Source organism: Uranotaenia lowii, chromosome 1, assembly GCF_029784155.1.
Source record: "Uranotaenia lowii strain MFRU-FL chromosome 1, ASM2978415v1, whole genome shotgun sequence".
Taxonomy (NCBI): domain Eukaryota; kingdom Metazoa; phylum Arthropoda; class Insecta; order Diptera; family Culicidae; genus Uranotaenia; species Uranotaenia lowii.
This window is the reverse complement of record NC_073691.1, coordinates 3,736,539-3,759,720: the sequence shown is the minus strand read 5'-3', so window position 1 is coordinate 3,759,720 and position 23,182 is coordinate 3,736,539. Positions and strand designations below refer to the sequence as shown.

Sequence of the window (23,182 nt, the reverse complement as noted above, 5' to 3'; positions counted from 1 at the left end):
ATTTCTTAATTCTCAATGCTCATTTTGATTTTTCATTTCTCTATTTCATTTTTAATTCTCTATAAATTGAAACAATCTTCAACATCAACATCGATTTTGGTAAACAATTTTCATTTGAAAATTTAATTCTCATTCTCGTTCTCATTTTTCATTCTTCTTTCTCATTCTCATTTCTCATTCTCATTTCTCATTCTCATTCTCATTTCTCATTCTCATTTCTCATTTCTCATTTCTCATTTCTCATTTCTCATTTCTCATTTCTCATTCTAATTTCTCATTCTCATTCTCATTTCCCATTCCCATTTCTCATTCTAATTTCTTATTCTAATTTCTCATTCTCATTTTCCATTCTCATTTTCCATTCTCATTTTCCATTCTCATTTTAATCCCCCCATTTCTCATTCTCATAACTCGTTCTTTTTCCCATTTCTCAATCTTATTTCTTATTTATCATTCTTATTTTCGATATCATTCTCATATCTCGTTTTTTAATTCTCATTGCTCATTCTCAGTCCTATTCTCATTTTTCAATACTTTCTCTAATTTCGCATCCTCATTTTGATTCCCTGGTAATGATTTTGATTTTTCTTATGATTCTCTTCCTTTAAATAATGTTACATGATTTTTAAATTGTGTTTTCTGATTATCGTGCTTGTCAGAGATTAGCAGTCAGAATCAGAAATCCAAATTTGGAGGTAAGGCGAAAATATAAAAAGAAACTTAAAAAAAATTTAATCATAATGATTAATCTATATATATAAAAAGCAATTATCTGTATGTTTGTATGTTTGTTTGTTTGTCCTCTATAGACTCAGCCGTCTTAAGAGCTAGAGATCTGAAATTTGGCATGGATGCTTATTAGGACGAGGAATGATGAAAAATGTTTTTAGATTTTTGGGCGACCCCTTCTGAAGGGGGTCGTCCATACAAGACAAATATTGTTTTCACGTTATTGACGTTATTTTCCGTCGGATTGTGATGAAAATTTGCACATGAGTGTTTTGAGAGACGAGCAATCGATTACAGTTATCAAACTTAGGGTCAGGGGTCGGCCAAAGGGGTCATCCATATCAACTGATTAATGTTTTTGCGATATTGGCGTTATTATACACCGGATTTTGATGAAAAATTGCACATGAGTGTTTTAAGAGACGAACAATCGATTACAGTTATCAAATTTAGGGTCAGGGGTTGGCCAAAGGGGTCGTCCATATCCACTGATTTATGTTTTTGCAATATTGGCGTTATTATACATCGGATTGTGATGAAAATTTGCACATGAGTGTTTTGAGAGACGAGCAATCGATTACAGTTATCAAACTTAGGGTCAGGGGTCGGCCAAAGGGGTCTTCCATATCTACTGATTAATATTTTTGGGATATGGGCGTTATTATAGATCGTATTATGATGAAAATTAGCATATGAGTGTTTTGAGGGACGAGCAATCGATTTCAAGTTTCGAACTGCGGATCAGAAGTCGGCTGAAGGAGTCGTCCATACCCAACTTTAATGTTTTTGCGATATTGACGTTATTCTACATTGGATTGAGATGAAAATTGCCGCATAGGAGTTTTTAGGGACGCTCTTTTGCTTTCAGGTTTCAAATCTTTACTCAGGGGTCGGCAAAAGGGGTTATTATCTGTTCACTGTTTTTACGATATTCTCTTGATTGAGCATAGGAATGTAATGAAAATTGACGCATGGGAGTTTAGCAGAAAAGATAATTGATTTCAGGTGTCAAGTTTTGAATCGTGGTCAAAAAAAAGGCCGTCCATGTTAGTTGCTCACTGTTTTCGCGATATTGTCGTGATCATGCATCGGATTGAGATGAAAATTTTCAGATGAGAGTTATAAACTATGAGCAATTGACTCGGCGAAAGGGGCGTCTATATTCACCGTTCACTGTTCTCAAGTTCCTGACGTTATTTTACATATAATTTGAAAAGAAAAAATGGTACAAGGGAGTTTTGAGGAACGTAAAATTGGTTTCAATTATCGAATTTCGGGCCATGGGACAGAAAAAGAGGGTTTCATCGAATGTTCAGTGTTTTGTGCAATAATTTTGTTGGAAGCAGTTAATTGATACCAATTTAAGTGTGAAGGTCAAGCAAAAGAGTCGTGCACATAAACAAATAGTACATGTTTCTGCCATAATGTCTAGATTTTGCAATCGATCGAGAAGAAAACACTCTCACATAAATTTTAATAAAAAGCTTATCTGTTTAATTTGAATTTCAAGTAATAGTAATAGTAGCGACTTTAAACACTGTTGAATTTTTTCCCCAAAATTGTCGAAAGAATGTTTCGAATTCATTTTCTAAACTCATTTTGACGTACCAATGATTTAAAGCGAAACGAAGTTCGTACGGGATCAGCTAGTAAAGAATAAAAAATCATCCATATTAGAGATGTACCGAATAGTGGTATTCGGCGAACGGCCGAATGCCGAATATTGATCTTTTCAACTATTCGGCCAAACGAATATTCGGCCGAATATTCGGTCGAATATTCTAAGGAGTTTCCAATGAAAAAACTCTAAGCGATGATTTCAATGCTTTCTATTTCTTCCATATTAATGCCCCTCATGTTTTTAGTGGATTATTTTCGGATTCGACACAGATGATATTATCGGACGATGTATTACCAAATATTTTTTAAGTTGGGGTCATTCTGATTTTTAAAATGTCACCAATAACTGAAAAGACATCAGATGACTGGTCGCTTCGAGGGCGTTTATCACCAAAGCGATTGCGTTCCTGTGAAACCTGGGATAAAACATGTCGAAACAGGTGCCAAGCTTTTTGAAATCGCTTCTCTGATATTGAATTAGATGAAGGTCGAGTTTTAGCAAGATATCTTTAAAAAAGTTGTTGAAAAGATAGTTTATCTTTAACCTTAAGCATACCATACTTTCAACCACACGTATCCAGACGGTCAGGCAATCACCACGATTTTTGAAAAAATAAAAATTAGAAGGGCAATTAAATATTGCCTGTATATTTTGAAATTTTTGAAAAATTGGACACAAAATCTAAATAATTTTAAAGAAGAATATGAGTTTTTTATTTGATTCATCAAAAAGTCTGTATGAACCCGAGCAAACCTCGGGAAGCAAGAATGAATATATTCAGAAAATCTGGAATAAACTATAATCAAAGTATAAAGCGATACCGTTCAGCATTCTCCTGTACGATCTATAGTGGAAGATACGCGGATACACCTTAGATGTTTTGCTGAAACCATAAGTTTTTAATGATTGTGTAGCTTATACAACATAACTTTTGGATATTTTATAAATTATCAAAAATTATTTGAAAATTTTATAAGTCTGTAGTAGATATTCGGCCTATTCGGCCGAATACTTAGCTCAACTATTCGGTGAGCCGAATATTCGGCTTGCCGGATTTTCACCGATATTCGGCGCCGAATATTCGGTACATCTCTAATCCATATCTATTATCATCCAATCTGGTTCTCATCCTGATTTCCCTAAACATTTATTTGCAAAATGAATTTGGGATCTGTTTAAATTTATGATTTATATTTTAGTATTCGAGTTATCGTATTTGGAATAATTTTAATGCCAAAAATTCAATATTTCTGAATGGCATTGTAACTCATCATGAATAAATCAGAAATGTATCAGTGGGGACTAACGAGTACTTAAACTACGTTTTAAGTAGTTTACTCTCACTTTCAAAGTGTACAGCAATTCAAACTTCTGTTAGTAAAACTTATTTCTAGAAGTTCTAGAGCAATCTAGAAACTTTGAAACGCAACATCGATTATTGTTGACTCATTATCATAAGAACTCCGTTTTCGCAGCGGCAGATGAGCATCGAAATGTCGCGGATCCCATCACGATAGCAACGCGCAAAGCACCGTCGTCGTCTTCTGTTCATTAATTAGTAAGAGAAAAAAAAGAAGTTATCGTATCTTCCAAGAAATCACATAATTCCATCGCGATGGTGATGGCTATGATGATGATGGTTGCAGCAACTAAAACGCAGAACAACACGAAACCGAATCGAAAACTGCACACATCAGAAGTCGGTCGGGTCGAAAAAGCTTCTCCGATAAAAAGAAGTCTATTACGCGCACCATCGGCCGTCTGGTGAACTTGCTCTTTTTTTTTGCTCTCTAGCTGCTGCTTCGGTCCCCTATTTTGACTTATTCCATTTGTTTGTTCGAAAAACAGCAACCTCCTAGCTTATACATAAAACCCACACGACGACGATTTCCACAAACTTTTATCGCTGACTGCGGAAACCCAATAGATAGGTAGCTGCTGATGGCAGAAATTGCTGCAAAGTTTGGTTTGATGGTGAAGAACACCTTCTATTCCTCCTGCTGCTTCTATCTTCCCTGGTCTACTTCCCAAAGACGAACACAAGAGTATAGATACCTTTTTGAGCTTTCTATGTATTCAAACGGAACGCGAAACCCAACTTGGGAATGTGTTGCTTCAGTTCAATTGTTGTTGTTTGCTGTTGTTGGGTGCTCTTCTTTCAAGTCATCGTCTTTGGGCGGAAAGGTAGTTGCACTGACAGAAATGTGCTGATCCTCCCAAACCAACCGATTCCTCGTCACTTGCCCGTCTGTACCGCCACCTGGCAACCAGCACCCCGGTAAAATGCGAAACTGAGGAGGTATTTTTTCTGCTCTTCTTCTATTATAAGTTTCATGTGGATTCGGTGGTCGGTGCTGTATCGACCAGTGTGATCGTTTTTAGTTTTTCTGCTGAAGCATCTTTTTTCTCCACCCGAAAGCTTCAAGAAGCAGAAGGAATAGGTGAGCTATCGCAGCCAGGTATTATTCTGCGCTCCATCCAGGCACTTATGAGTTGGCCTATACCAACAACATTTGGATGGTGGTGCTGGATTAATCGATTGGGGAGGATCGTTTTGATTTCCTCAGACCTATTATTATTGTTTTTATTATTAGTTGAATCTGGATTACGTTTTTTTCACACAAAACTGGGGCCGAAAGATTGGCCGTTGATTGCGCTCTTCGTAATGTTGACCTGTGAATTCGGCGATCACTTTTTCACGGGAAGCGATTCGCGAGCGAGCGAATATGGGTACCTAGCTATACAGGGTGTTGTTCCACTTCAGTGGTTTTTTTTTCCTTCTGGCTTCCGATTCATCGATTACTTTATCAGCTTTATCGTTGTTAATTTTTGCTCATCAATTCACTGCAGAATGGCCGATGCTTCCGTACAGATTGTTGATTATCATTGCTCTTCAAATTCACATTTTTTTAACATGCAAGTATACTCAACGTATTTCTAACTTCCATCGATTATACTTTCAGAACAAAGGCGTCTTAAAAGTCATCGACGTAAAAATCATAGAGTAGCAAATTCTGTCGAAGATGTGAATGCAATATGTTCAGCGAATGTTGATCTATTGCCGAGTTTAACTTCTATATTAAGAATAGACTTTACACTCTCCAAAATCTATTCGTGGAAGAAGTCAAAGTGGACAGTAATACGAGCGCTAGTTAAATTCACTAACTTAAGTTTTCTAGCATTTGTTTCTAATTTGAAGACGTCAATCTGTAAGGTTATAGTCAGTCAACAGCGTTGATAACCTTTCTGAACAGTTTCAAGTCGTCGGCATTAAGAGGTGTGTAGGATTGAAGGGTTTTAAACAGGTAGTTAAAAGAATTATGAACAGGAGAGGTTTGAGGTCGCTTCCGTGTGGCACTCCTGATAGGGTTTCGAATGTTTTTGATCGCGAATGTTCTTGGATAGTTTTGCGCCGTTCTGGTAGTAGGGACACCAAACATCAGATGCGTCTTCTAGGATGGATTATTTTATTTATTTAGTATTCCGTCTCACGACATAGCTTGATGAACATAATTCCCCCTAATAACTCGGTCCATGGAAACCGTTCTCGAATTTCTCGGAACATTCACATTCGCTCTACTTGGTCTAACCACCTCGCTCGTTGCACCTTTGCTCGGCACGTACCTACCGGATTCGCATCGAACACCTGTTTTGTCGGATTGTCGCCGGCATTCTCGCAATATGTCCTGCCCAGCATATCCGTCCAGCCTTCGCCAACTTCTGGATACTGATTTCGCCCGAGAATCGAACAAGCATGTGATTCATCCTTCGTCTCCAATACTCACTCGAATACTCCGAATGTACGCAGGTCCTCCTCGAGCAATATCTACGTTTTATGCCCGTAGAGGACAACCGGTCTAATGAACGCCATGTATACTTCGCACAATGGAGTCCATAGTAGACATAACTTCAGCTGATCATTTGCCACCGGATTTCAGGGCTGGTGTTACTGTCTGCGGTCACCGGTGAGCCGAGATAGGCCAATTTCTTACTTTTCAAGACGCCCAGACCTACATATACTTCGTCTTGGACGTATTTATCATCAACAAAAATTGTCCAGCTCCGCATTTCAGTTTACTGTAGATCTCCTTGTTGCCAAATAGACTTGGATGAGTTTTGATAGCAATTGTGTTTATTGTAGCTTCAAACTAAAATTAATATAATTATTATTTAGATGGTGATTACAAGTTTGTAGGTTATGTGACTTACATTTCAGTCCAATTAACGCCGATTTGTTATTTGGCAACTAGCTATTGCTATTCTCGGTAGATGAAGACCTGCGTATGAATTTCATTAGTAAACAGCTTTGTAACGTAAATTATTAATCAAATTTACTTATTAGCGGAGACTAAGTATCCGAAATCGGAGTCGGAATCCAACGTGTATGATGCAGATCAAGTACCTACACAACCTATCAATAAAGTTAGTAATAAGAATTCACAAAATAGATAGTTCAGTTTTAGCTATACCTGTGTATAAAACTAGCTATGATTATTAGCACTAATGAATTCTTTCACCGAATGTAGCTCAACAGGCTGATAACTTTTAGAAGGAATATAAAACTATAGCAATTCTAGCTATCTATGAGAACGGAAGTTCTTAGGTTAATGTTCGACGAAAGTGCTCGTGTCAACTGTCAGATGAACTGTCTCTTCACGCCAGTGTCGCCAATGTTGCTGTTTGTTCGGCGACAGTCTCCCCCTGGTGCGTTTCGGTATCTTCCGGAATCGTACGACCTTTAACATCTAATAATGCCAGTCGCGACACCGGACGTTTGTGCTCGCCACTAGTTGTTCGTACCACAGCTTGCCTTGCACGTCCATCTGGGTTGTGTATCAATCGAAGAATTCTGCCTCGTTCCCATCCATTGCGCTTTGTAGGGTCAATCACCATCACGACGTCTCCTTCGTCCAACTGCCTGGAGTCCTCGAACCACTTTGACTGTCGTCTTATTACTGGAAGGTATTCCTTGATCCAACGCTCCCAGAATTTATCCAGTTGGTTCTGGATATTATCCCATGAGCGGCCTAGTAGGTGTCTAAGTTCTGCGCAACCTAATTTGGCTTTCTGATCTGAACGGGATTTTTTATCTACCCAAGTGGTTTTGGCTCCGTTTGAACTTAGTAGCAGAAAGTGGTTAGGAGTTAATGCCTCTGACTCTTCCGATTCAATTGGTAAGTAAGTCAGTGGTCTAGTGTTCACCATACTCTCAACTTCCACAACTAGTGTCATCAACCCCTCTTCATCAAGCTTTTCCTCGTTGAAAGCATAGTCCATGGCGCGCTTAACCGATTGGACAAGACGCTCCCAGGCGCCTCCCATATGTGGAGCTCCCGGTGGTATGAACGTCCATTTAGTATCGCTGCTGGTAAACGTAGCAGACAGGCCTTGGCTTATCTGTTCTCTAAGGACACGTTCTGCTCCTTGGAAGTTGGTACCATTATCTGTGAAAAACTCGTACGGCGTACCACGGCGACCGACGAAGCGTTTAACGCATGAGATACATGAAGCGGTTGTAAGGAAGTGGGCGACCTCTAGGTGTACGGCTCTAGTGGTCAAGCACGTAAAAAGAGCTATCCAGCGTTTAATGCTAGCCCTTCCTACTTTAACAAGTAAAGGGCCAAAGTAATCAAGGCCCGTGAACGTGAATGCTCGCTCGTGATGTGCTAAGCGGGCTAATGGTAGCGGAGCCATAGGGGGTATCGAAGGTTTTGCCCGACGTATTTTGCACCACTGACATTCTTTACTTACTCTTTTAGCCAACACCCGCAGTCCAGGAATTGCGTAGACTTGTCTCATTTCATTTACAACCGTTTCCGAGTTGCCGTGGCGAAAGATGCGATGATAACGATCAGCAAGAAGTTCAGTGACTCGATGGTTATTTGGCAGAATTATCGGGTAACGTACACTGTATGGGAAGTCCTTCGCAGCTTCAATTCGACTATTTTGACGCAGAAGTCCGCGGTCGTCTAACTGGGGTATCATTTTATAGATTTTGCTTTCCTTGTTGACCAGCTTCCGACTTGCTCCTATTGGTAAACCTTTTTCAAGGGTCGCTATTTCATCTGCAAAAGCTTCCTTTTGAATCTGCCTAAAGATTTCCTCTTCTGCTTCTCGTAGTTCGTTTTGTTGGAGATGACCCCTTTGTTTGGGGTTATTTTTTTTGGCATTTTTTGCAAATCGCAAAATGAAAGCGTACGTTCGTTGTAGTTTTTCCCACGAGCTGAAGTTTTCATATTCGACCAAAGGTTGATCAAGAGTATGATGCAGAACGGATGCGCGGATTTCTTCGGTGGTTGTCGTGGGAGTCCCTTTCAAAAACGGCCAATCACTTTCGGGTAATTTTAGAAAGTCAGGCCCACTAAACCAAAAACTATCTTGTGTAAAGTAGGGTCCGGTTCCCCACTTTGTCGCTTCATCAGCGGGGTTTAATTTACTTGGAATCCATTTCCATTCACATTCTGATGTTAACTCCTGAATCTCAACGATTCTGTTGGAAACGAACGGCCGGTAATTTCGAGGGTCAGCATTTATCCAGGACAGTGCCGTCATCGAGTCTGTCCACAGTATGGTTCTCGATATCGGTACACTATGGTTTTCTTGCACGAACTTTGTCTGGCGAGCACCCCACACGCACGCTTGAAGTTCGAGGCGTGGTATGGACCATGGTTTGAGTGGTGCTACTTTGGCATTGGCTGTGATTAGGCTGCATTGCGATTCGAGGTTAGGGTTCAGTGTTCTGAAATATATAACGCAACAATAAGCAACCTCGCTAGCGTCGACGAAGGCATGCAACTCTACGTTATCGTAGGTTCCACGGTTAGCGTTAGGAAAGTAGCATCTAGGAATACGAATTTTTGCTATGTGCTCTATGACACAAAACCACTGTGTCCATCGTTCAAAGGCTTCGTCGGGGATTTGCTCATCCCAGGTGGTTTTTGCACGCCATAAGTCCTGGATCAAAATTCTTCCATGAATGATGTATGGTGCTAGAACTCCTAGTGGGTCGTACAGAGACATGACGCAGCGTAGAACTTGTCGTTTTGTAGGTTTTATATTCTGTGCGATGAGGATCCTAACTTCGGGTTTCATATCAGTAGAAAAACTTAATTCATCCGTAGAGGGGTCCCAGAGTAGACCCAGCACCCTTTCTGTATCGGTATTATCCAGCGAACTAAGATTCTTCTTCTCGATAACTTGTTTTTCGTTTAACGCCTCCATCACAATCGTGCTGTTCGATCTCCAGTGGTGTAGCTGGAACCCTCCATTTTTGTTAACCAGACGAACTTCGACGGCAGTTTTGGCTGCTTCTTCTTGCGAACTGAAACTCGATAGATAGTCGTCCACGTAGGTATCAAATTGGATCGCTCTCGAGGCTTCCGGATAAAGGTCGGCATGATTAGTAGCGTTCAAGTTCTTCACAAACTGCGCGGAGGCCGGAGAACAGGTGCTCCCAAATGTGCACACATCCATAAGGTAAACCGTAGGTCCTTCCGTAGGGTTTTCTCGCCATAAAAATCGCTGAGAATGTTTATCATCATCCCGGATACGGATTTGATGAAACATTTCTTTAATGTCAGAGCTAACAGCCACATAAAATTGTCGAAAGCGGAACAGTATTGCCACGAGGGAAGCGAGCTGGTCGGGGCCTTTTAGTAGCATACTGTTAAGGGAGATGCCGTCCACTTTGGCCGCCGCATCCCAGATCATGCGTACCTTTGAGGGTTTCTTTGGGTTGGTCACGAGACCTAACGGTAAGTACCAGATTCTTCTGGGGTCTGCTTGGTCCAATTCCATTTTCGTTGCACGATGGGCATATCCTTTTTCCACGTATTCACGTATTTGTCGACGAACATTTTCACCTAACTCCGGTTTTTGGGCCATTCTTCGTTCCAGTCCCTCCAGTCTGCTAAGTGCCATAGGGTAGCTATCGGGGAATTCGATGTGATCGTTTCTCCACAGGAGTCCGGTTTCGAAAAAGTTGTCTACAGATTTGGTGGTTGTTTTCAATAGGTAGAGTGCGCGTTCTTCTTCAGGAGATAGGGGAATCTCCCTGGGTTTAACGCCCACAGCGTCGACTTCGTACATTAGCTTAACGGATTCCTGGAGATCACGGTCGCATGTGCAGTTACATACGTTGAAATTGTATGCCTCATCCTTTTCTGTTGAGGCCGAGCCATAGACACACCAACCAAGTCTTGTTTTAACCGCAGCTATTCCATCCTTTTCCCTTGTCCTCAAAGGAACCGCCAAACTTAGGTTGTCGATACCTATAAGTATTTTAGGTTTCGCGTCCCGGTAGCTAGTTAATGGTATGCCCGACAGATGTTTATATTTCTGAACCATTTCCTCAGCTTGGAGGTGTTGAGAAGGTAATCCTAGATTTTCCACGGTTCTTGCGTTGAATCGATATCTTTTAGCGTTTTGATTACCGGAGATTTCCATTGTTATACGCTCAGAATTTTTCTCAGTGCGAGTCATACTACCGGTCCATCGAAGACACAAAGCTTGTGGGCTACCACGAATTCCCAGAGTGGTGGCTACGTTTCTTTCGATAAGCGTAAGGTCTGATCCTTCGTCTAGGAATGCGAAGGTGTCTAACGTTTCGTGTTTACCATAGAGCTTAACTGGAACAATTCGGAAGAGCGAGGATGACGGCAGAAATCGGTGCGTGTGGTGTTCCGCTACGACTAAGTCTTTGTCATTCTCGTTTGAAGTTTTAGGGGAATGCAAGAGATAATGGTGACGGTTTTGACACCCGTTGATATCGCATTGGCTGCTCCTGCGGCATGATCTCCTCCCATGACCATACAGGCAGTTTTGACATATTCGCAGTGCACGGATTCTCCTCCATCGATCGTCAACACTAAGTCTTTTAAACTCGCCGCATTCATAAAGTCGATGGCCGGGTTTTTCACAATGAGCACAATCGAAGTGTTTGAACGGTCCCGCCTTATTGGTTACTGTCGGCTCTTCAGGAATTTCGGTGTGGTCGCCAGATTCCAAAGTATGAGAGTTGACAAATCCCTTCGGTTTCGTTCTATCGCGGATGACTTCTTTCACTCTGGTTTCTGGTTCGTAGTTTACCACTGTCAATGCATCTTGTACTACTTCGGTCATGTAAGCACTGAATGTTTTCAGGTTTACTACTGAGAGACAGCGCCTGTACGCGGCCCACATCATTTTTCGCTCTGTCGGTAGCTTGGCAACGAGTTCCTGAAGAAGCGAAGGATTTGACATATGCTCCATTTCGTTTGCTGCTTCTATGTGATCGCACAAAGCTTGCACTCTCACGCCAAATTCGATCAGCCCTTCTAATTTGTCCGCCTTTGGAGCAGGAGTTTCTCGAACTTTCTGTTATTTTTTAATCAAAGGTCTGTTTATTAAGGCATTTTACTTACAAAGTTTCATTTTGCCGAGTGTATCACTTAACTCATCTATGTTAGTAGAAGGGGGGGCCGTAATAGTCGCGGCGACTCAACTGTTAGAATATAATTTAATTTAGGAGAGGGAAGGGGAACGTCTAGGGTTCAGTATAAAAAATTTCCATCTGGGTACGCTGGTGGCTTCCTGTAGCTGAAGTTCCGATAGCTACTCCAGGTGATCGTCTTCCTGGCCAGCCTTCTGGTTGTCGGACCCATCGCATGAGAACGAAACTCTATTAATGAAACGAAGCCAAGATTAATAGGGTACATATACAGGGGGAAAGATTATAGGGTACATATACAGGGAAGGTAAGAGGACTAAACGACCGAGTCAGACATTTTAAGATATTTGTAGATAGGGTACAAATATTCAAGATCAAGTTTTGCCAAGATGTCTCGAATTGGAACACCAGGTGGTTTACGTCGGGCCCTAAGGGTATCCAGTAGCCAAGCCCTCGATCGATCAAACCGTTCACACGTCCACACAACATGATCAATGTCGTGGTAGCCATCCCCACAAACACAAACATTGCTTGTAACTAGTTGTATACGAAACAAATGCGCGTCAAGCCGGCAGTGATTTGACATGAGCCGAGAAACCACGCGAATGAAATCGCGACTCATGTTAAAATGCTTAAACCATGCCTTCGTCGGAACCTTAGGGATAATCGAATGGAGCCAACGTCCCTTTGTGCCATTATCCCAGCTAGACTGCCAAGCGTTAATCGCTAAAGTGCGAGGTATTGAAAAATATTCATTGTAAGTTATTATCCTCTCAAAAATGTCACCTTGTAACGCGCCCACCTTAGCCAATGAGTCCGCCTTCTCATTGCCTTGAATAAGACAATGAGACGGGATCCAAGCTAAGGTAATCCTATACGAATTTTCGATCAAAGCGCCCAATACCCCTGAAATTTCCAACAAAAAATGGGAAGAGCGCTTCATCAGTTTCATCGATCGAATTGCCTCAACGGAGCTGAGACTATCCGAATAGATGAAATAGTGGTCTGCGGGCAGTGTGCGAATGTGTTCCAAGGTGCAGTAAATAGCGGCTAGCTCAGCAGTGTAAACGGAGCATGGCTCTCGAAGCTTAAACGAAGCTTCAAAGCCCTCATTATACACTGCGAAGCCAGTCGCGTTGTCGATTCTAGAACCATCAGTAAAGAACATTTTTATAGGATCAATTTCACGTACTTTTGAAGCAAAGATTGAAGGAATAATGTTGGGTCGGACGTGATCTGGTATTCCACGGATGTCAGCGGTCATGGACAGATCGAATCTTATCAAGGAACTGCTACTCGGGTAAAAGTGACTCGTGTCCGAATTTAATAAAGAAGGATTTATTTCTAATTGACTAAAAGTTTTATAATTATTTACATATGTTACTTGCGGATTAATATTCATAAGCCTTTCCAAATTTTCTATCACCAAAGGATTCATAGTTTCACTTCGAATTAGGAAACGTAGCGATAAATCGAAGAACCGATTTTTCAACGGCATTACTCCCGCCAGTACTTCGAGACACATCGTATGTGTCGATTGCATACAACCCATGGCAATACGCAAACAACGATACTGTATTCGTTCTAGTTTAATCAAGTGGGTTTGCGCGGCGGACCCAAAGCAAAAGCTTCCATATTCTATGACCGACAGTATCGTTGTTTGGTATAACCTGATGAGGTCCTGTGGATGAGCACCCCACCAGGTTCCAGTAATCGTTCGAAGAAAATTGATTCTCTTTTGGCATTTTTGTGTCAAGTACCTAATATGTTTTCCCCAGAGGCATTTAGAGTCGAACCAGACACCCAAATATTTAAAACTAAGAGATTGAGTTAGAGTTCTACCCATCATAAGGAGCTCTATTTGAGGAGGGGAATGCTTCCTTGAAAAAACTACTAACTCGGTTTTACTAGGCGAAAACTCGATGCCTAGATTCCTGGCCCAATGTGATAGATTATTAAGAGTTTCTTGTAACGGAGGTTTTATTTGAGTGTCTGTTTTACCTGTGATATGAACAACACAGTCATCCGCAAGCTGTCTTAGCGTACAATTTTGTGCCATACAAGCATCGATTTCTCGGACATAAAAGTTGTATAGCAGGGGGCTTAAACATGAGCCTTGGGGTAGACCCATGTAACTAATTCGTTCAACTTTGGTTTCTCCATGGCTAAAATGCATGATTTTTTCAGACAACAGGTTGTATAGAAAATTGTTCAAAATTGGTGAAAGTCCGCAAGAGTTAAGATTACTAAATAGCACTTCTATGGACACCGAATCGAATGCCCCTTTGATGTCCAGAAATACTGCCCCCATCTGCTCTTTTTGGGCAAACGCCAATTGAATGTCTGATGAAAGTAATGCTAGACAGTCGTTCGTACCCTTGCCTCTACGGAATCCAAATTGTGTACTTGACAACAGGTTGTTTGATTCAACCCATTTATCCAGCCGAAAGAGAATCATTTTTTCGAGCAATTTCCGGAGACACGAGAGCATTGCAATCGGCCTATACGAATTGTATTCAGAAGCTGGTTTTCCCGGTTTTTGTATGGCGATGACTTTCACTTGTCTCCAGTCATGCGGAACAATGTTCAGCTCCAAACACTTATTGAATAAATTCAACAAGCGTTTCTTAGCGGTATCTGGAAGATTCTTCAACAAGTTGAATTTGATTCTGTCCAGTCCGGGAGCTGAATTGTTACAAGACCAGAGCGCAAGTGAAAGTTCGACCATCGAGAATTGATCCTCCGTTTCGGAACTATTCTCTGTATCCCGATAGTGTCTCTGAGCTGGTGCTGCGTCGGGGCAGACCTTTTTCGCGAACTGTATCAGCCATCGACTTGAACTTTCTTCAGTTTCGTTCGAAGGAGTGTGATTTCGCATGTTTCGTGCCGTTCTCCAAAGCGTGTGCAAAGACGTTTCTCGAGATAACCCATCCACGAATCGCCGCCAGTACCCCCGTTTCTTGCCCCTGATCAAGTTCTTGAACTTGCGTTCCAAGGCCAAGTAACGTTGGAACTTCTCTGGCAATCCGGTTCTGCGAAACTCAACAAACGCCTTGCACTTTTCAGTTCGCGCACGCGAGCAATCTCCATCCCACCACGGAGTGGGAGGCCGTTTCTGTATCGTCGAGCTTTCATTCCGTCTGACCTGTGCCCCGATTGCACAGTCCACAATTGTTCCGGAAATAAAACTGTACTCTGCCTCCGGAGGCAGTTCTTCTGTTGAGTCAATGGCTTCAATGACGTCCGATGCATACTTTTTCCAATCTATATTCCTTGTGAGGTCATAAGGAATATTGATTTCTTCGGGTGGACTACGACCACTGATGACAGAAATATTGATAGGCAAATGATCGCTTCCCTGAGGGTCTTGGATTACCTTCCACGTACAATCCAAACTCAGAGAGGAAGAAGCTAAAGAAAGGTCTAAAATACTATGCTGTGATTGGGATCCATTAATTCGAGTCACTTCCCCATTGTTTAAGACAGTCATGTTGAAGTCGTCGCACAGCTCATAAATAATGTTAGCACGTTCATCATCACGTGAGCTACCCCAGCCCACGCCATGGGAGTTAAAGTCTCCCAGAACTAGCCGGGGTTCTGGGAGAAGTGAAATAATATTCGCCAATTGGTTCCGGCTCACGCTTGAAGATGGCGGAATATAAACCGAGGCTAGACAAAGGTCTTGACCTTTTATTCTAGCTTGGCAACTAACGACTTCAATACCTGGAGATGGCTGTAGTGGAATACGATAGAAAGAGTGGCATTTCTTGATCCCCAAAAGAACACCACCCCCTCTTTGACCATCACGGTCCAGGCGAATAATGTTGTGGCTGTGGAAGTTGAAATCTACGTTAGGAGAAAGCCAAGTTTCGCATAAGGCGAATACATCACAATTCAAATTGTGTACCAAAGCTTGAAAAGAGTCTAATTTTGGTAGAATACTTCTGCAGTTCCATTGTAATACAGAAACAATTTCTCTTCCCTCATTGAATGAATTAGCCATCAAAAGAAATTGTTTCTGAAATGAGGGTCATTGTGAGAGCTTTCTTTTTTAAAATTTCTCTCAAAAGGGGTACAAACATATTAATCATAGTTCTCCATCCTGCTGGTACACTGAAAAAGTCCAGGATGAACGCAACAATTTCCGAGAATTTCATCTTACCATCAGCCGAAAAGCTGGGAAAACTATTCGACGATGGATCAGATGCAGTTTCTCTGGAAATTGTTGCATTCCTGTTAGCTACTGATGGGCCTGAATTCTGAAGGGAAGCCTGGGGTTTTGACTTCCCAGAAAGTGGAGGGAAGTCCTTCGGGGATGGATTAAAACCCGGAGGCTTCTGAATAGGAGGGGAAGAATTACTATTTCCACTTTGAGGATTTCTTTTAGTTTTAATTTTGCTGGCAGCTAATAGGGGTTGTGTGTTAGTTGTGCGTTTCCTTTTTGGAGCCTGTGAAACATTTTTATTAAAGGATGGCCCAGTTGATGTTCCTTCACATGGATCCTCCCCTTCGGACTCATTCTCGCTTAGAAGGCCAAACTGGTTTTCTGAGACGATTGGCAAAGACTTCATCAGCATGTCTCTATATGATTTTTTAGAGCGGGTTTTCAAAGAAGTCTTGATTTTTTCCCGGCGCGATATGTACTTCGGACACGCCGAGAGAGCATGAGATGCTTCCCCAGTGCAATATAAACACCTGTTTGCTGCTGGTGTTGTACACGAAGCTTCCTCATGCTTCTCCCCGCACTTAGAGCAGCGTGCCTGATTGCAGCAGTAGGCGGCCGTATGATCCAACTGCTTGCACTTCTGGCAGAACATGACCGAAGGCACATAAAGTCTCACAGGTAGACGAACCTTCCCGATCGCAACGTAATCAGGAAGTGCAGTGCCGGAAAAGGTAACCCGAAAAGAGTTCGACAGGGAAAACTTCCGTTTTTCCCCCTCGTCTGATGCTGATTTTAGTTGACGCGCGTCCAACACCTTGACCGTTGGAAGAGCAGGATCCTTGAATCGGCCAACCCCTGATTCCATTAGGTCATCGACGGTCAAACCCTCTTCGGTTACAACTCCGTCGATTTCCACGTCACGAGCGGGAACGTAAACACGATACTCGATCGTAAACTTCGGGTCACAAGCAATGGCATTTGCTTCCTTCAAGCTACCAACAACAATGCGCATCTTGTGCGGTCTCATAGGCTGGTAGCTTATTACGGAAGGGTAAGATCGATCAAGGTCCCGTGCAATTGAAATCACATTGGGTGATTTCCCATTCGGTTTGGACCGGATGTAAACCACCCAAGGTCCCGTCGATCCAGGTTGGTAAACCCGACGGCGAGGGGCAGCTTCAGGCAACTCGTTAGCCTTTTTAACAGAGGAGTTTGTTGTTGATGGATTACTTTCATTATTCGAGGGAAAAGAAGAGTTGCCGAATCTAAAAGGTGTCGGTGATATTGATAAACTATAGGGCCTAGGAGAGGGAACAGGGGTGTTTTCGGTGTCCGAAATGTACATTGGTGTGTGGGATATGTTTTCAGGGTCTATTTCGTCGGGAGGTCTGCCCTCCGAAATAACTTTCTCCCGAATGGGAGGATCTTTGCCTTCCTCGCCGTTGTCAACCATCAGTCGGCAACTTTCCGAGCTAATGGGTACAAGCGGAGAACTAAACCTTGGAAAATTTGGTTAAATTGTACAAAGCAATAAAATTTATGAAGAGAAAACAATATAACAAAATAGTAATAATAATAGGAACGATGGAATAAGAAGAAAACAAAACAAAAGAAAACCCAATACAATATTGGAGTAAAAAAAAAAACAATTATAATTTTGGATACACCCTATACAAACCGTCGCCGAGACAACGTGGCCTTTTGTGTTGACTTGGCTGGCAACTATTGAAGAGCCTATTGTTTTCGGCTGGGTGATGACGATGATGATGATTAGCTAGCAGAGCCAGCAACACTCGATTGTGATGTTATTCACTCGCGCAAATTGTTTTCCTTATGTGGAAGCGTAATATAAACGCACTCGGTGGAAATAACTGCCTTCACGGTGTTCACATCCGGATATTTATAATATACAGCCAAACGAACCTTTTCACTTAGCACTCAACGATTCACTTGTCAGAGGGAAAGAAACACAACCGTTCCGAAAGAGTACTGCGAATCGAATGGAACTTTCTGTAGAAGCACGTTAATTAGTACCTCTGGGCGCCCATATTTGGATTTCAGATTGTCGATTACTTGGGGCACGGCTTCAGGAAGGATCAACCTACTACGTACAGCATCTAATGCATTCCCTTGAAGACAACGCTGCAATCTTAACATGTTTTCCCCGTTGGTATATCCACAAGCCTCTGTCGTGTAGTTGAAGTGAGATATAAATATCGGCCAATCCGCCGGATCCCCGGAAAATATCGGGAGTTCTCGAGCCAGAGACTGACGCGCTGAGAGCTGTTGTTGTGTAGGTCCGGTTGATAAGTGTGGAACCCTTGCTGAGTGTTCAGGATGAACATTTACTGAGTGTCGGGGGCCCTGCGGCACTAATGATGTTTCGCTCGGATGCGCGTGTGAGGAACGCTGCTGGACCGTAGCTGTATTAAAGGAGGTTTTAAATTTCTCTGATGCGACGTCCGAAAGCGCGTTTCGCGACTTTTCGAGGGAGCCAATTTTATGGTCGACGAGATTGGTCGTGAAGTTATTTTCATGGTACTCGTTATTCGCGTTATGGCTAGGCACCGGCGATAAGCGCTCGCCTGAGTGTCCGCTCCATTGGCTTGTGTCATCTAGGTTGCTTTGTCTTACCAAACATTCCATAGATTTATTTCCTGACTCTGTATTCAATCCGGTGGTCACTACGGTCCTTTTCGGAATAGCGCCTGTCTTCTTCGCTAGAGGGGTACCTGTGCCCCTTTTTGCTGAGGAGATGAGTCCCCCGTTTGATGTTTCTAACATAATTCTGCAGCTTTCTATTTGTTCCTGGTAGTTCTTCAGCTGGTCTTTCAGACGTCGCATCATCAAAGGCGTTCCGGATTTCGGATCCATCGGAGAAATTGGCGAAAATGTTACCAGAGTCTGTGAGTTGTTATTCTGGCCTAAAGGGGTGCACGGCGGATCCACAGCTTGATAAGGTACCGGCTTGGCTGCTTTCTGGCGTGATGAATTCTCGTCTACTGGCTCTTGTAACGATGTTTGACTAACCCAGTCGTTGACCCGTCTTTGGTTCTCGGTTTCCAGGAGCTTATTACGGATGCTTCTATTTTCTTCCGTACAAGCCGCGGTTTTCAGAAGATCTTGTTGTTGTTTCAGGAAAAGCTTTTCCTGAGCAATCTCTAAACGGTCTCTTTCTATTTCCATCTTTGCTCGTTCAATTTCTTGTCGTTCAATTAGACGTTCTAGGTTGATTGATAGGATAGATGATCGGTTGCTTCGGACGGACGGTGGTTTACGGGCGACGTTGCATTGCTTGCAAGACCACGGCAGGTCTTTAATGCTTTCATCCACACCTGCGCATTTGTAGTGCCACCATCCGTCGCAGTCGTCACATTGCACCAAGTTATCAGCCGAATTTGGTTTATCACAAGCTGAGCAGGATGAAATTTCCGGGTTATCCGATGGTCTTCCGGTCTCGCTAATTTTGGCTGATTTCTCCATTGAAATTTTGAAGTTTGTTGCCAAATAGACTTGGATGAGTTTTGATAGCAATTGTGTTTATTGTAGCTTCAAACTAAAATTAATATAATTATTATTTAGATGGTGATTACAAGTTTGTAGGTTATGTGACTTACATTTCAGTCCAATTAACGCCGATTTGTTATTTGGCAACTAGCTATTGCTATTCTCGGTAGATGAAGACCTGCGTATGAATTTCATTAGTAAACAGCTTTGTAACGTAAATTATTAATCAAATTTACTTATTAGCGGAGACTAAGTATCCGAAATCGGAGTCGGAATCCAACGTGTATGATGCAGATCAAGTACCTACACAACCTATCAATAAAGTTAGTAATAAGAATTCACAAAATAGATAGTTCAGTTTTAGCTATACCTGTGTATAAAACTAGCTATGATTATTAGCACTAATGAATTCTTTCACCGAATGTAGCTCAACAGGCTGATAACTTTTAGAAGGAATATAAAACTATAGCAATTCTAGCTATCTATGAGAACGGAAGTTCTTAGGTTAATGTTCGACGAAAGTGCTCGTGTCAACTGTCAGATGAACTGTCTCTTCACGCCAGTGTCGCCAATGTTGCTGTTTGTTCGGCGACACTCCTCCACCGCCACAGATGATCTGCCGACTATATCAATGTCGTAGGCAAAGCAGATAAGTTGACTGGATCTGTTGGAAATCGTGGTCCGCATTTCGCCCACCGCAGGATTCGCCTAATCATGATTCAAATAAACTCGACCATTCACCCGAAATCCGCACATAGCACTGTGTTCCATTCCATCTATCGTATTTTTGATCCGTCAGCTTCCCGGAAGAGTCGATTTCGTCCATGATTTTCCATAGCTCCTCACGGTCCATCGTGTCGTATGCGGCTTCGAAACCGATGACTAGATGATGTGTAGAGACTTGGTGTTCAGGGCATTTCTGGAGGATTTGCCGTATTGTGAAGATCTGGTTCGACTTAGACAGTCCCTCCATGAAGTCTCTAATGACTTCCCACGATTCTGTTGGCTTGCGGCGTCAGGCAGCGATGTAGGATTAGGGACAACACTTTCTAGGCGGCATTTAGGAAAGGAAGATAAGGAATATTACCCCCACCTTCCACTTTTCCGATAGCTATTCTATGTCCCAAATCTGGGCCATCAACCGATGTAGGCAATCGGCCAACTTGTCTGTGCTTATTTTGATGAGTTCAGCTGCGATACCATCCTTGTCTGTCGACATGTTGCTATTTAGCTGACGAATAACTTCCTTAACTTCACTCATCGTTGAGGGGAGTGTCTGTGGTCAACTTACGAGCGTGCCCAGGAACTACAAAGCACTGACTGCAGTGAACTCTTCCAAAGAACCAGGACCTGATAATCTGCCACCGTTGTTTTTTTCTAAATTATGCATCTGCTATAGCGATCCCTATTACTAGGATCTTCAATTTATCCCTGTCTTCCGGATCATTCTGCTTGGTGCCCTCCATGATGCTAGCTCGGAAAATGGCGTCGATTACACCAGTGCATAAATGCGGCAGCGCACATTGCATCGAAAACAATCGGCCAATCTCGATCCTCACCTGTTCCGCAAAAGGTCTGGTGTTCCCCAAGGCAGTCATCTTGGGCCACTAATATTTAGATTGTTCGTGAACAAAGTGTGCTGCCAGCTGACTTCACAAAAGCTATTTTACGCAGACGATTTAAAGCTTTTTTGTCAAATCACGACACTGCTTGAATGTATCTTACTGCAGAATGATCTTGACGCTATTATAAGATGGTATACATTGAACGGAATGTTGATGAATTCAGAATAGTGTATCATTTAAGGGTGTCCACGATGAAATTGCCACACACAAAGTTGATTCGCAAAATTCGAGTTTTCATCCGATTGCCATCAAATTTCCAGGGAATAAAAAATAACTATTAAACTTCATTTTACCATTTAACTCATATTTTATTCACCACGGCCATAAGATTCTGCACAACCTGTGAATCGACCGTTTTTTGCATGTAAACCCATACTTTCTTCAGTTCCTCGACTATCTTCACAACCTTAGGTCTCTTAAGAAGGTTCTGCTTCATAATCGCCCAGTAATTCTCGATGGGGCGGAGCTCCGGAGTGCTGGGAGAGTTGAACATTTTCGGCACGAAATTGACCTTATTGTCCGCATACCACTCCAGCACGTCCTTGGAGTCGTGGCATGAGGCCAAATCCGGCCAGAAGGTTGTTTGCACGTTGTGGGCCTTCGCCTGTCCGTTCATCGTGTCCTGGGTCACGAAAGGTGCACTCCGCTTCGCGCACGTGCAGATGGCTTGCCAAACCAGGAATTTATTCGTAAATTTGGACATCTTATGAGAGCGGACATGCTCCGGAACGCTGAGCTTATCATTGGCCGTGAAAAACAGGTTGCCGGGGATCTGTTTCAAGTTGGCCTTCACATATGTTTCGTCGTCCATGATGCAGCATTCAACTCCCGTCAGCATGTTGAGGTACAACTTCCTGTCATGGGTATTGGGCGAACCTGTTCTGCTTCTCGTCGCGATTAGGAGCCTTTTGTACCTTGAACGTTAGTCTTATGGACAAAACTTCGGCTTAGGTGCAGCTTCTTAGCCACATCCCGAACGGAGGCGTTCGGGTTCCGATTGAAGGCCTCAACTACGCGGTTGTGATTTTTGGGGTTGTACGAAATACGTTTTCCCTCACTTCTGGGCTTCCAATCGGTAGTCAATTGTTCCTCGAATCACTTAATCACTCGTGACACCGTGGAATTCGCGATTCCCAACATTTCTGCGATGGAACGATGCGAGAGATCCCTGTTCTCGTGATGAATGCGCAAAATTTTTTCACACACGAGCTGTTCTTTCGACTCCGTTGCCACGAGTTTTGATCACAGGATTTTAAAACTTGCTGAATGTAAACAATGCACTACAAACCAAATCCACCCAAATTTTCATTAACTTTAACCCAACGGTTAAAAAGTTAGAACAGTTTCATAGTGTGGCAATTTCATCGTGGACACCATTTACAGTCGGTAATTTTGATTGAGGTTCTGTAAACACCTATAAATTTAACATAACAGATAATTTAAGTTCGGTAAATTTTACGGTATCTACTTCCAGATTTTCAACCGAAGACAGGTAATTTCATCAAACAGTTTTACCGAAGTTATAAATTGCAGAAAATAATACAGTCCGATACATCTGTTCGATTATTTTAGGGTTACGTTAGTACATTTTGCATTTTGTTAATTTACGCACACCATTATGCAAAACCAGACTGAAAAAAGTTTCGTTCTTGCTTGTCACACTCACATACCAACACATTCGCAGATGTAGAAATTGTCTATCATCATCAAGTCTGTTCAATTAAGTCTTGTCGAAACAAGTAGCATTGGATTAGCAGTTTATCATGTCTTTTTTCAAGACTTCGATCGGTTTCTACCAGGTCGAAACGAATCTTTCAGCCGAGCTAGATCGGTTTTGACTAGTTTCAATCGATTTCAACCTTCTGCATTGAACAACAACCTGACTAGTTTCGACCAAAACATTGGCTCATTGAAAAACACAAATTTCTACTAGTAGAAACTAATTTCTACCTACGATTGAACGAAGCTATCATCATCATCATTCTACTCGGTTGTTCTTACGTTTTCATCATTTTCGTGGTCCCTTTTTCGAGAAACAAAAAAATACACACGTCCCAAAGCTCACACACTTGTTAGCATTTTGAGGAAAGCGAATCCTCGAACTTGTA

General features: G+C 42.3%; 2 protein-coding genes across 2 annotated transcripts in view; both read right to left on the bottom strand.

Annotated features, from left to right (window-relative positions):
* The window catches only part of LOC129742682 (E3 ubiquitin-protein ligase Ubr3-like), a 103,822-nt gene that overhangs the window by 79,921 nt on the left and 719 nt on the right, over positions 1 to 23,182 (bottom strand). The window lies entirely within an intron of this gene.
* Positions 7,004 to 17,395, bottom strand: LOC129742655 (uncharacterized). Its single transcript, XM_055734586.1, has 3 exons — positions 17,286 to 17,395; positions 17,030 to 17,207; positions 7,004 to 11,704 (listed from the first exon to the last, which is right to left on the bottom strand). The coding sequence occupies exons 1-3, from the start codon at positions 17,393 to 17,395 to the stop codon at positions 7,004 to 7,006; spliced, it is 4,989 nt and encodes a 1,662-aa protein (XP_055590561.1).

What these genes read in the sequence shown, in the direction of transcription:
- LOC129742655 (XM_055734586.1), bottom strand. Translation starts at nt 17,395, where the DNA reads ATGGTTGACAACGGCGAGGAAGGCAAAGATCCTCCCATTCGGGAGAAA. An exon ending in AACATATCCCACACACCAAT is followed by an intron (nt 17,208 to 17,285) that starts GTACATTTCGGA and finishes GACACCTTTTAG; the next exon opens with ATTCGGCAACTCTTCTTTTC. An exon ending in CGAATGGGAAATCACCCAAT is followed by an intron (nt 11,705 to 17,029) that starts GTGATTTCAATT and finishes AAAAAATAACAG; the next exon opens with AAAGTTCGAGAAACTCCTGC.